The following is a 14,888-nucleotide window of genomic DNA, read 5'->3' on the forward strand; positions in this document are numbered from 1 at the left end:
AAACGTAATGTACGTTTCACACTAATAAAAAGAATAAAAAATTCAGTAGCTATTCTTGTTCAATTATCAAATTACATACAACTATAATTGTAAATTCTGTACGAGTAAAAGTTATGAGAAAAAGAGCCGATTATTATTATCGAATTCAGTCAAGTAACGCCATCTATAATGGATTGCAGAAATACTCTATATAATACTGATCTATATCGTTCCCTTTGTGTTCAAGAGATGTCGTTTTAAGAAATATATATAACAAATCTCTAAGAAATCTATTAATCATCGATTTCTGTACCTCCTATTTTACATTCATATTTTTTTATTATGTTGTACTTTTCTCACTCGGTTTCTAATAAACTTTTCTCTATATTATTAATTTTTGTTTTTAAATTTTAACGAAATTCCCTCATTAATAGAGGACACATTTGACATTTGTTTTAAAGGATTTACCCATATATTTTTTTTCTTTGAAAAGTTTGCTTTGACATTTCTGCTGGGTAACAGATAAAATAGATGTCAGTAAAGTGACCCAGCTGTTTAAGCTGTCATATGATGATACATCGACAAATTGACGTTTGACAATTGACACATCAATCTTGAGCATTTTATCTGTAAATCATTTACCGATTGCACAAATCTGAAAGTGTGTTTTTAATGTCTATAAATATTTAAAAAAAAAACCTCGACAGCTGTCGTCTATTGTGTCAAAAGTGTTTTAGTGAATAATGGGTAATCATAATACGCATGAAAAAAGCGGGACGGAAGGTGGTGGTAGTGGTACTAGTACCCCTAGAGGGTCTACTAGAGGAACTCGATCAGGGTCTAGTGGTGAATTGCAAGGCCAGCAGGAAAAGACTGAGAGCCAGACGACGTCTTTAGTGCCCGTGGAAAAACTCGGCAAGGTAAACACATTCATAATTCATAAAAAAACATCGAATGGAATATTTAATGTTGGTTTTGTTTGACCTTGAATAGTGGTTACGATTTTCGTCAGCGCGAATGATAAGAAAAACAAGCAATTATGGTTTCTAAAATTATAAGTAAGGCACTGTATAAAATGGTCATTATTTTCTATAAAGCGATTCGAGATATTAGCAAATAGGTCTAACAGTACACATCTTATTTACACGAGATTAAAGATACAAAACATTATTTTATAGATAAGATATATCAAGATAATGTATTGTATTAAGTGTGCTGAATATTAAAGGCAAAGAATCCACTAAAACTACATCATAATTGTAAGATTATATATCATTTCCACATGTCAAGACAGTTGACTTACTAATTATGCATTAACATAATATGAAACCTGTAAATTAACCTTATACTTGCATTTAAGTGAAATGTAGCCCTCATTACTAGGCTGATAAAAAAAAAGGTTTGACAACAGTAGACAAACTAATCAATTAGTCAATTGAATGTGGGACATACTGCAAAAGATGAGTGCAGGGTCCTTCTCTTAACTTAATAATCTGATGGGATGTCTTACCTGAAACAATAATATTATATATAATTTTTATTATTATATTCAAAGAACAAAATGAACAAAAGTATAAAGTTTATTTATAATGTATGTTGTCGCTATATGTAAGGAAATAGAATTCTTAAACTTAGTCAAAACATGAACAGTGACTTCAGGAAGGAAATTTATGTTGTTAATGTCATTGCTAATAGCAAAGTGGTTGAATACAATGAACTCATTGAGGTTGGGAAAAAAATCAATGCTGAATAAGGCAATTAGATTATATTTTAATGTATCTTATTTTTATTTTAATATGATATAATGAATTAAATTATTAAACATAATTAATTTCAATTATTTATTCCCTTTGTTTATTAAAAGAATCATGAAAAATATTCATACAAAATCAGATTCAATGTTTTAAATTATTTATTGAAAAACAAATCCCACTGAATTTTCACCGGTTCTTCTTAAGGTATAAGAGGTATCTGTACAAACCTGCAATCAATATTTGAAAATCAATAAGCAAGTGTAAATGCTTCTTTATTGAATAAATATTTTTACTTTGACAGCATTCCAAGAATGGATTAATAAAACTAAGTTAAAATATGCTTTTATACTTTATGTTAACAAGGAATAACTCAAGATCAATGTGCTTGTTCGAGACAGATTCAGAAATGCGGATTGTTCAGTCAATTAGCACACTGTAATACATACAGCCGCTGAGCTGCTAATATAATTATTCACGATGACTGATTTCAATGGCTTACTACATTATTATTAATAAAATCTTATTTTTAAACTTAACACTTATTCACTGGATGTGCAAATCACAGACAGTGTCAGTTTGTTAATGTAACCTATTTTTAGTTAATATGCTATTGCAAGTTACAAAAACAACCATGATTTTAATTTTTCTGTTTACAATGGGTAAAAATTACGAATTGTAAGTAAGTGGATTATAATAGACTATTTCAAATGTTTAAATATTGATGATTCAAAAACTCTTCATTGTGATGTTTACTTGAATAAACTACATTTGATTTGATTTGCACCATTAAGTATTTCATGATAATCTATTAATTATAGCAAATGTTATAGCAAGTTAGAGTTTTTGCATATTTTTTCACTACTATTTTAATTATTTATAGGTAGGTAAATAAATTCACTAGAAACTTATATTCAGGGTAATACGACACATTCTTCATGAGAGGTTTAAGAATAGCATATTTGCAGCCAATATGATGATACCTATTATTCCATTTATTTATAAGTTTATTGCGGGCATAACTATGAAACAGTATTAATACATAAATAATAATAATACATATTATAGATTTATATAATAATTAAATATTTCCTAAATTACAAATTCGTTGAAATAAACTCATGACTAAGACGCCACTGTCTGTCTGTCACCAGGCTGTATCGCTTGAACCGAGATAGTTAGACAGAAAATACTAAGAAACAGAATTAAATCTTATTTTAGGGAACTCCCATACAACAGAAATGTTTTTTTGCAGTTTTAATAGATGGTACGGAAGCCTTCGCGCGCGAGTCCCACTCGCACTTATTTTATTTTATTATTATTATTACTCCTACGCCCGTATATAAAATAAATACAAACCACATATAAAAATAAATGTATTATTCAATATATAATAGTAAAGGAGACGTACGAATGGGCCAACTAATGTTAAGTGGTCATTATCGCTTATAAACATTGACATTGTAAGAGGTATAAACCGTTCCTTATGTAACCGCCGCGATCCGGCGAGTGAGAAATTACACCGGCTAGCGGCTCTCGCATCCTTCAGACAGTAGCACGGGAATACATATAACATTTGTCTGTACAATAATTACTGCGTGGTATCCCGACTAATAGCAAACAAAACGTTTCAGATGTTTGACATTGCTGTCTTAAATCGTGTTAATAACCCGTCATAATCTTTATAGCTTAATTATAGCGTTATTACGTCAATGCGGCTACATTTCTCTGCTCGAGTATATATAAGGCTGTATCTTCATGAGCATAGGCCTACGTAATGTGTAAATATTCTCGATTTTAGAGACGGATATTCTTAATGCTTAAGTTCCGTATCATCTCATATCATGTCTAAGAAATTGGATTCGAAATTCACCTTGAATTCTTATACGAAATGTTTTTAACTAAACCGACCATAACTCCGTTTTTAGCATAAACGAAGCAAACATCTCAGAAGTAAAGGTTCTGAAGGTACTGTCCAGTACCAATTTCGAAGAAGCGAATTTAAGTTCAGCTCGGATTCTTATGCGAAATGTTTTTTAACTAACTAATCGTTACATGTGTATAATGTCTACAAAGTAAAGTATAATCTAAGTAGAGTACTGACTGAATTTCTTTACAGTTTTGTGCAGCATCTAACTGAGTATCTAACTGAACTTGAAAATAGTATTTTATATACAACGTAACCACTTAAAATGACGTTAGAAAATGCTTGTATTATATTACATTTTGATATTGTAATACATTTAAAAATATATATGGAGTTTTTTAAAAATTGATCTACTTCTAGAGTATTTATATAAACTTCTAGACTCTATGATATGACATGCTACTTATAGAATAATTTTAAATGGGGTAGTCTAATTACTTATTAACTTATCAACCTTCGTGAGAGCACAATTTGTTTCTTGACTTAAATTAACTGCTGTTTATTTATTTCTACTTGAAACTGGCACGCTTAAATATTGTGCAGTTTATAGTGCTGCCTAGCATCTGTCACCCGCTGGACAGTCGGCCTCATAAAGGTACGTTGATAAACACATCTCACATGACTACATGCACAATACTTTCAATCAAAACCAATTCAGTGCATTTCGAATCTCATCGTCACACAAAATGTTATCTTTGCACAGTTTAGCGTGTAATTTAGTATCGCTTCGGCTTCAATCTTATCTGAAATCTGGACTTAAGTCTATTTCGATTCGTGTTCATTTGATTGCTGATTATCGAACGTGTGTCGCGTCTATTTGTTGTGGTAAATTTATTCTCATCGAAATGGATCGTTTCGTAGTCGTCGCTAAAGATTTGAGCTGCACGTTAGTTGGTATAAAAGTGAGGCGACAGAAACCTAAGAAGACTTTAAAAATTAAAACTACTTGTAAGGTAATGTAAATTTTCAACATTTCAAAGAAGTACTTGTTAAGTGAATATTAGATTAATACAATATACGTCCCATAATTACACAAAGGATAAGGATGACGAGTTTATTCCTCAGTATTGCCTTAACGCGGATGGCCTTTATTGAATCTTTATAATTAAAATTAAATAGAAAAAAATATAATACACACGGGTTATTCACGAGGATCTCCTTTACACCTGATCATGTGATTTAATGCAAACACATATGTAATACTTGAAATACTCGCCGGGTTAAACCGTGTACCTACAGCTCTACTTAAAATCTAAGTGCTTATGAACAACGCAATAAGTATTATGTTACCGTAATTTTTAGGAATATTATAATAAAAGTTAAAAAAATAATTGATTCAATTCATGTACTTAACTTTAACAAGTTATTTTCTTTCACCATTAACAATAGTGGTATTTGTTCTAGTCGAAGTTAACTAAAATTTTATAAAATTGAATACCAATAGTAATAACAAGGAATAACATTTCATGGTAAGACCTAACAAAATACAATCAATAAATACCCGATACAATGTCACTGTCACAGTCACAGTCAGTCGTATCATTACGAACGTACGAATTTGGTCGCTGAAGGTTAAGACAATAGAGTGACCATGTTTGATAAACGATAGAATTTGTATTTATGGTCAGCTGGATTTGCATTAATTCAAGGTACACGTAGAAAACGTTTTACAAAAAATTACATTTATCCTATGTATCTGTGATCTGACAAATAAACCTGAATCAAGGATACACTCTTGAAAATATTAATACAGTTATAAAAGAACCTTTTGTTATAATTATTGAATCTTTTTTTAATAATAATTTAAATGAATTTAAATATTCATTTAAATTATTATAACAAAGTAACATCCCGTAAATACGCTACTCCTACCTAAACCTTTACGGATCGACTACTATCGGCTGTGTTTGCAGCGCCCTCTACTAAAATAAGTGTTACCAACAACAAGTATTATTAAAATGTATTTAAAATTAATCTTACTACAAATGATCTATTTGTTAATTATTAATTTTTATAATGTATGTATGGAATAAATAAAGCTTTATTAAACCTAAACCTACAAAAACCTCTGAAAAATAAGTTTTGGAACTGATTTCACTACGCTATTCCTCGTATGCACACACACACATGTGTTACAGAATGACGTCATTGCCGATAGGTTGCTAAGTGTTGGTTTTCCATTATTTACGTATGAATTTGTTTTATTCATAAATATTTTTATTTATGTAGTTTGTAGTTATAAAGTATAAACAAAAAAGATAACCCATTTAGCTGAACACAAAAGCCGAAATAAACAAAAGATTATTTTGTGAAAAATATAAAAACTGATAATATACACAAATGCTAAATATGACGCTGATGTAACATTTTATCTGTAAGTATGCTGTAGAGGGAAATCACTTTGAAATCTAGTCCACTCTAAAGCCTTAATTCTCCGTTTTATGACCACAATATGATAAACTAACTTATAAAGTGTTATCACACGAATCAAACAAATGATACATTGTTTGAAGGCAGGTATATAATAGTATATTTACTACATTTTAATTGCTTAATGTTATGACCGATCTTGGTTGGTTTGCTTTGTTCGTAAACATAATTATCCGAATACGACAAGCTAAACCCAGCAGACGTTGCTCTAAAAATGTGTTAAATTTAAATATGTATTATATTTATCACGCTATCAAACATCGGCGAAATGATTTAGACGAAAGCAAAGCTCGAAATCAATTCGACAATTATTGTCGAATGCATTGTCGAGTCCCCCTGTATTACAATCGTCACAGCGATTGGGTGACCGGTATAGAAGTTGAGCTGCAGCGCTATCTAGCGGTGACTTACAACGAAGTGTATTAATATATATTATATCTATAAATGTTATCATTTTTATTATTAATATAATTATAAAAACCTTCTACATGAAGAATAACACTTTTTCACGCTCTATTACGAAGTTTATTTATATCAAACAAATATACATAAGATCATAGTTTTACAGCATTGGAACTTGTACGTTATTAATCTACGACTAACCTTCGATTACACTCGCATCTAAGCCGTATTTAAAAAGTAATATGCAGGTTGTATTTGTTCATTGTTCGCAATTTTTCGATGACAATTTTCTTATGTCGTCACTCTACTTGACCTTGGCGACATAATCTGTAGCCGGTTCGCACAGCTAAGAATTTAACTGAGTACATTTTTGTAAGTTGAAAAAAAAATGTAAATAGATTGTCCTGGTACTCCGGAAACGAATGCTTATCCTACATTCATCAATCAGGATTTCAGATAGTGGAATCATTTTGTTTTTAATTATTATCGGTCAATTCCGAAGTAGCGATTATGTAAACTCGTAAACGTAGTCGTCTTTGTAATGCTATTGTTTTGCCACCTAAACTAGACTTGCCCGTAAATGTTCCACTGCTGGGCACCGGCTTATTAAAAACGTAGAGGAGCTCGGCTTGTGGGTGAATAGATCTATGCGAGAAGCTTTTATTGCAATATATGTAAAAACTACACGTTTAAAATATGTTCAAAGAAATGCCGGTTGAAATACTTGAATGACGTCAAGTACAAAAAATCACATTTCGTCGAATATCCAAGGACGAGTGAAGATGTTACATCAGCGACGAGACCTACAGATCTTACTAATATTATTTATGCGAACGCGTGACTGTTGGTTTGTGTTCACTTTATGCGAGAGATTTTATGTATAGAGGAAGTTTGTGACCGTAGGTGGGATATTCTATTTAATTCTACATCCCAGTAGGAAGCCGCAGTTTACACCTATTTCTTGATACTAAACCATTTCCTATATTTAAATGAATCGTTATTGTAGAAAAGTAACCGATTATTTTTAAACTACGTCTTCCAAGCCATTAAAGTCGTTCCCGTAAGTATTTTCGTTGCAAAACTATGAAACGTTTTTTATAAGAACGCTTTAGAATTAGACATACGCCTCGGCAATTTTTCTGGCATCCGAAAACAAAACAAATCGTTTCTTAAATGTAGTAACCTCACATTAATGATCATTCATTAGTCATTAGTTAGGCATAATTATCACAATTGGTTTGATCATGTGAAATCAGTAATGTTTTTGTACCATTAATTACTTTGTTATCTAGTTTCTTCTAAAACGTTATGATAATTTATGGTTTATTAAACGTAATCAAAACCAAGCAGATCGAGTACCGTCGATCAGTTGAACAACATGGCGCCGTAGTTCTGTCTGTGTGAAGTATGTTAAAGCACACAGCTACGTATAACTATAATATATTAAAATATTGGTTTCCGTCCACGGTTTTGCCAGAGTCCGGTATTAGGTACCCAATGTCCGTTTCCGTAACCCAGACCCGTGAATATCATGATGGTGGGCCGAATACATAAGACATGAAGGCGTAATAAATAAACATACAAACTAACTTCTGCATTTACTATATTAGTTGGGATGTCATAACTTTTACAAAAGGTCAATAAACTCGGAAATAAATCGAAAATAAAGAAAGCGTTGGAAACGTCAATTCAATTATTGCCCCAAGAGTGTCTGATTAAGTTTGGAATTATTTTGAAGATAGTTACTGAAGTAAGATTTGAATAATAATATTTTTTCGTTGTTACCTATTACCAGTACTGCTCTATGCAAGGTCCCGATGTGACGCACATCGTATGACTACACTGAACTATTTAAATACATTCGCCATAACGAATCTTAATCTTTGTCCGCAGCTCCTCGCACATCGCTCACAGAAAGAAGATGGCATCAACGGCGTCACGGAAAAATCATTTACCGTAAGTACTAAGGTTGCTAGAGAGGATTAAACGTTATTTCTGATTTATGATTTTGTAACCTAATCCTCTGCGGTGCTCCATTACGAATTCGTACTGGATAGAAAAAGATCTCACGATGTTTTTTCAACACATAACGAGAAATGAATTACGTACACGAGTTAAGAGCCACGTGCTGTATCCATTGCACAATCTCAGCACCTGCTCGTATTAAGTCTGAGTCTATGGAAATCTAAACTAACTATCAATATGGTTTCCGAAATCTTCCAAATTACATTTTTATAGCACATCTATATAAGTAAACATAGCTCAAGGACGAGAAACCATTAATTCGAGTGAGTCTCCGACTCGTGACGCTTTGACTAATCGTTTAGACGAACGCCGACCAATTACTTCGCAATCACAAACAATGTTATGTTTCCTCTCGCGCTGAATTTCGCTCGCTCAGCCTAAATGACTTGTAAATTTTTATCTGCATTCAAAACTAAAAGAATAATTTTTGAAGTCCTTCAGCTGGCAGAAAGCTAAATCGGTACAAATGTATGTAGGCCAATTTTTTGTCTAAATTTATCAACCCGAGTGTCGATCCGTATTGCGAATAAGACAGTCTCTTAATATTATCAAAACAAAATTTATAGCTTCTCGTTAAAAAAATAAAAATGTTTAATTAAACATTTCATTTACTTTTATTTAAATATGACTTAAACTTAAAAATATTTCAATAACTATTTGTAAAATTTCGAACGTCCTTAGCAAGAACTTTTTTTTGAATGATTTCGATTTTCGTCTAAGATCACAACAGAAGTTAAGTCAAGTTGTAAGACTTATTTTCTAGTTAATTAAATTTGAATTGAAAATTCTAAAATAATTTCGTCCTCTGCAGAAATACTTATTTCCAAAATACCCGGACCTCGCGCGACAGTTCTACAATTATATCCACGGGAGTGGGAAATGTAAGAACAAGCACGTGCCGCTGTCCACGTTCAGACAGCAGTGCGAGAAGATACTGGCCATGTTGGACGACAGCGTTATCATCGAAACTTATGTTCGGTAAGATTTGCGTCATTTCATTGCTCGAGGGCCAAAGACGGGCGCCGGTCAGCCGCCTATATAAGTATATATATAATATATGTGTCTAAGTTCGGGTAAAATATATTTCTATTAGACTAATATTTATCATGTCTCGAATATGTTATATAAGTTTATACACGTAATGATATCGATTGCAGAATGTTCAGTGTAGACGCGGACGAAGGTACCGTGACGCCGGATGACCTCAGAAGTCTCCTATACATCAGCTACAAACTCTCGATGGACCACTACCCTGAGGGACCGCAGACTTGCTTTATGGTAAATTATAAGACAAAACATACATACATAATATATTCTTAATATGTTGATATTTCAAGAAAATTTTGTGATTGTGTGAAACACGATATGGTTGGAAAGAATGTAACTTATGATACGAGATCAGACGGAGAAATATGGAAGAAGACATGCTGCGCCGACCGCAAATAAAACCTTTCAATGTCTCGATCAGGTCAACAAAACGTTGACGGCGGTGCTCAGAGGCTGCTTCAACAACAAGGACTCCCACAGCGTCGGCTTCGTAGTGCGCTGGCTCGAGGAGCACTGCCACAGGCTCATATTCCCCGTTCACAGGTAAGCTGTCGTCGGTGAGGTAGGAGCCATTCCAATCCACACAACCCACACGATCCACACAAGTATCGATACCACTGCCGCCGCGCAGGTACTGCGTGCACGTGCTGGCCACGCGGCACCGCGACGTGGAGACGCTGGCGGCGCGCGCGGACGGCGGCGCGCTGGAGCTGGGCACGCCCGTGCTGGAGCGCAGCGCGTGGGGCTCGCCCGCGCTGCCCGTGTCGGCGGCGTGGCTGCTGGCCGCCACCGCGCCGCCGCTCTACAGCCGCCCGCTGCGCGCGCCGCCGCCGCCCGCCGGCTCGGCCGCCGCCTGGCTGGCGCGCCTCGTGTGCGCGCTGCCCTCGCACTGGGCGCCGCTCTACGCGTCGCGCGAGCACGGCCTGGGCGCCAACCGCTTCCTGCACCACACGCTGGCCTACCGCGGGCCCACGCTGGTCGTGCTGGAGGGCGGCTCCGGCCCCGACGCGCTCACGCTAGTGGTGTGCGCGGCGCAGGAGTGGCGCGACACGCACCAGTACTGGGGCACGCCCGACTGCGCGCTCGTGCAGCTCTACCCCACGTGAGTACGGCCGGCCGCCGGCCCCCGGGCCCTCGCGGCCCCGCGCGCCCCGCGCCGCCCGGACGCTCACCGCCCGCCCGTGTGCAGATACGCGCTGGTGGAGCAGGCGCCCAAGATGCTGTACCTGAACTCGTGTATCCGCGGGTACCCGAAGGGCCTGCGCGCGGGGTCGGACCCGCGCAAGCCGCTGCTCGTCGTCAACGAGGGCTTCGACTCGTTCACTTTCAAGGGCGTGCCCTACTCGCTCGCCGCTATCGAGGTGAGTACTGACAGACTACTTATATTATTCAGCACGACGAGACCTATTCACGACGACGTCTCCGCCCACTTCTTAACATTAATCACATAAAGACACTTACGTGTGTGAAATATTTTGGCTCCATCAGGTGTGGGGTTGCGGTGAGCAGTCCCTGAGAGACGCCCAAATCGAAGTTAAAAAATGGCAAGTACGAGAAGCGGAGAGACAACGTCAGGTAAACTACTACAACTTATATCCCCTTTCACGAACGGATAATAAATATTTTAATGATGTCTTGGCATGACTTGTAGTAAAGATAAATAAATAATCTTGAATTATTTATTCATCTTTACTTCTGCTATTGGAGTCAGCTGTATCTAGTTTTTATATAGACATATAGGACTGGCAAATGGTCACCTGATGGTAAGTGGTCACCCCTGCCCCAAGACATTGGGATTGTAAGAAATATGAATCACTCACTCTTTTCAACCTTCAAACCCGAACACAACAATATCAAGTATTGTTGTTTAGCAGTAGAATATCTGATGAGTGGGTGGTGTGTACACAGAGAGGAAATAAGGCCTACCACCTTATGTATATTTTCTAACTCACATTGTAGAAGTGTTGTGGAATAAACTAATCTTTGCCCTCATAAGGATAAAACTCTTGAACTGGCAAATGTTTGATGTCAAATTTCCATTATAAATATTTGAATATAAATTTCCAGGTAAAGATATCTGCGGCAGATTGGATCGAACACCCCGACCGGTATCTCCTGGAGCTAGCTGGCCGACCGCAGTACAACAACTCCTCCAGCTAGGACCTAGTGTGGAACAAAGTATAATACATGTTAACAAGACTTATAATTTTCTTGGAACTTTTTATTTGATTTTGATAAAATATTAGAAATAAAAAGTTCCACGGAACCTTTTGAATTTGAGTGATCTTTAGTGAAGTTTTTTGGTTTTCAAGTAGTTTTATATGAACTAGATTGAGCCAAGCTAACACAAACTTAGAAATATTTATCAAATACTAGGAAATAATTTATTTTAAATATCAAGGCTTATGTGAACTGCTTGGAAGGATATAGAGATTGATTTATATGTGAGTAAATAAAAAAATAAAGGTAATCATCACACTATGTGTAAAATATTCAACATCTACGTAGTAAAATAAGTTTAACAACAAGCTTCTATTTCTAATACATGTACTAAAATATATTTACAAAAGTGATGTTGTTGATCAAGGACAAAATTAAAAATATTTTATAGATCAATTACTAGCAGGTCATTGAACCATCCTGGGATGTAATCAAACCTCTCACTCGGAGTTATCGGATGACACCCAAAGTATATCCTGGGAAAATTATATTATAAGTAGCATAAGGTCTTATCAGTTATGTGGAATTGGTTAATAAGTCAGCTGCAATATTCTCCCTGCACATAATAATAGCTGAACTTAAATAAAAGATTATAATAACAACTTGTAATACATTCGGTGGTACTTAATTTGAGTCAAATTTTTATTATATTCATTAATAGTATTTGTTTTTCTTACCGTTCTTATAATAGATTATTTTGATTTTGCAAATTATGATTAATATCATTCCATGGTGCTAAGAGGGTCAATATCAAAAAACTTTTGGTAATCAGAGTAGAAATAAAGAATTAAAGCCATTGGTCATGCGCCTGAACTCTTTCCGGTCGCGTCGGATTTGCTATTATATTATTTGATAAATTTATTATATTTTAATATTATTTGGTAAATGGCAGAATGTGGTTTACCTTAAACTCAAAAATTGTCTTCCTGTTTAGCACCAGGTCATCGCGTTGTATTCACATTCTTTTAGTATTTAATTATATAAGATCTGTTTACAATGGGTTGGGTCAAATGTGACTTTATGTTTTAATTTTACTCTAGTCCACGAAATAAAACTCTTATATCTTAAAAGAAAGATATGACTTTTCTGCGTTTGACTTCTAATTAAAATTTAAGTTGCTCAAGTGAAACTCGGACTTTGAAATTATTTGTAAGTGAAGTCATTTGTATCAAAGACAAATATGATGAGACTAAGCCTTTAAATATACTTAAATGCAACTTGCACAAAGTTGATAAAAACATGTCAAACTTTATGTTAAATTGTCAACTACAATTTAAATTATAATCTGTGATTGTTATGTCAATGGCGTAACAAAATCAAGAACAGTAATCGAAATGGTATTTAATAGTCTAATGGTTTACTTGATTATTAAAAAAAGCGCCTTTTTCGCGCCAAAAATAACTTACGCGCCTACTAACTTTTACTCATTGTAATAAACGTTAGTAAGGAAAAAGAGTTTTGTTCCTACAGTGTTTTTAGCCATAATGAAAAGTCACTAAAATTTAAATATTTTTATACTTTATATTAGATAGTTAAAGACAATTAATATTACATGTAAAGATCGGCTACACTGGAGACGTATTGATGGGACAGTGCAACTTTAAAAAGTGTGTCTGATTATAAAATATCAAATAAGTAAATATAAAACGACCACCAATATTTCCAGAACAGGTTATTTCTGAAATTTATATTCAAATCATGCAAATGGATTGAACATGTTACATATTCGTATACGTTAAAAAGAAAATATATATGTATTAATTACATAGGATCATAATGATTGTATATTAATTAAATATCTCAGTTTAAAGTATATATTATATGATGATGAATCGTATTAGCTGTTTATTGACTCTGATATGGACTTCAGTAGGAATATAATTATCAAACTCCAAAAGGCATGGGCGAAGTTGCGTTACTAAATTGAATTATATTTATATAGTTACTACGTGTAGCCGGTTCTTAACAATTGTTTTTTTCTTTGAAGAAAAATTTTTGGAATGACTTAAACCATAAATAAGTTTATTTTTTACTGATTTACGAGGAAGAGATTTACAAAATATTAATATTAAAAAAAAAATCAATCATAAACAACCTTAAAATAATTCACATAGCGTCACATATATATTTTAAATGTAGTAACGCAAGCATACACATTTTTTTTTAAATATAATTGTATAATGTGAAATAATAAAAAAATATATATAATTTTTAAAGATGTATGTTTACTTCTGAGGACCAATTTTGTTCTTGTGAAAATTTTCTCTTCATTTTTATTGCTTCTGCACCTTTTTTTAATTTCAACTGTTGCTTTATATTAAGGAGAATAAAAAAAACTGTCAAAATATTAATCCAATTAAAAATATATAATTTGCTTGTTAATTAATAACGCTCGAAGGACTGCAAACTTTGAGTAAAGTTTTTTAAGGAGATTTTGTAAGGTGTCTTATACTTGGGTAATTTAAGAAACACGTTTTGCTTACGGATACTACGGATAGCAGTATTTTCTAGTTGTAGTTGTGAGGCCGACGTATAAGAATCGGAAGGCCGTGAATAGCTTATAGTACCCTCCTATCCATAATTAATGTAGAGTTAAAAATGTATAGAGATGACAAATGCTAGTCAATATTGAACATGTCAATAAAATTATTCAATTCTACTATCCGTAAACAAAACTGGTCATTTCTTGAATATGGAACCCGGGCTTCACAAGAAATGAAGTTAATGGATTGATGCTTTCATTATATCTGTCAATACGATTGCTTTTTACATTAATTTCGACATTTATCTGCAATGTTTCATCCCTTTCATCTGCCTGTATCTCTCTTTTTGTCGTCTAAATAAAAAAGAACACGTAATGTGGTATATTTGCCCAAATAAAAGTGATATTTTGCCTTATATTGCGATATGCTATACACATGTATGATAATGTAAAAATAGTCGTTAAACATATTAAAGTATTTTAATTAAAGTTTAATCTTTTATTACACCTTAGTATTTTAGCATGTTTTTTCCACAATTTAGTGTCTCGTAGATACTGCAGTACGATTCGCATGCAATTGTAATTTTATTAGCATGCACAAGATATAAATTTCCATTTCTATACT

At 34.1% G+C, this 14,888-nt stretch overlaps 1 protein-coding gene across 2 annotated transcripts; it reads left to right on the plus strand.

The window, feature by feature from the left end:
* Positions 1 to 568: 568 nt before the first annotated feature.
* Positions 569 to 12,555, plus strand: LOC113395230 (uncharacterized). Of its 2 annotated transcripts, none has more exons than XM_064218179.1 (9): positions 569 to 899; positions 8,383 to 8,445; positions 9,326 to 9,492; positions 9,672 to 9,792; positions 9,983 to 10,104; positions 10,193 to 10,663; positions 10,751 to 10,922; positions 11,050 to 11,136; positions 11,629 to 12,553. In XM_064218179.1, the coding sequence occupies exons 1-9, from the start codon at positions 723 to 725 to the stop codon at positions 11,719 to 11,721; spliced, it is 1,473 nt and encodes a 490-aa protein (XP_064074249.1). In that variant the 5' UTR covers positions 569 to 722; the 3' UTR covers positions 11,722 to 12,553. The 2 variants fall into 2 exon arrangements, with proteins under 2 accessions (XP_064074249.1, XP_064074248.1); XM_064218178.1 differs by lacking the exon at positions 569 to 899 and adding an exon at positions 4,313 to 4,610 and having other exon boundaries at positions 11,629 to 12,555.
* Positions 12,556 to 14,888: the final 2,333 nt, after the last annotated feature.

The sequence above is a fragment of the Vanessa tameamea genome, chromosome 21 (genome assembly GCF_037043105.1).
Source record: "Vanessa tameamea isolate UH-Manoa-2023 chromosome 21, ilVanTame1 primary haplotype, whole genome shotgun sequence".
In the NCBI taxonomy this organism is placed as follows: Eukaryota; Metazoa; Arthropoda; class Insecta; order Lepidoptera; family Nymphalidae; genus Vanessa; species Vanessa tameamea.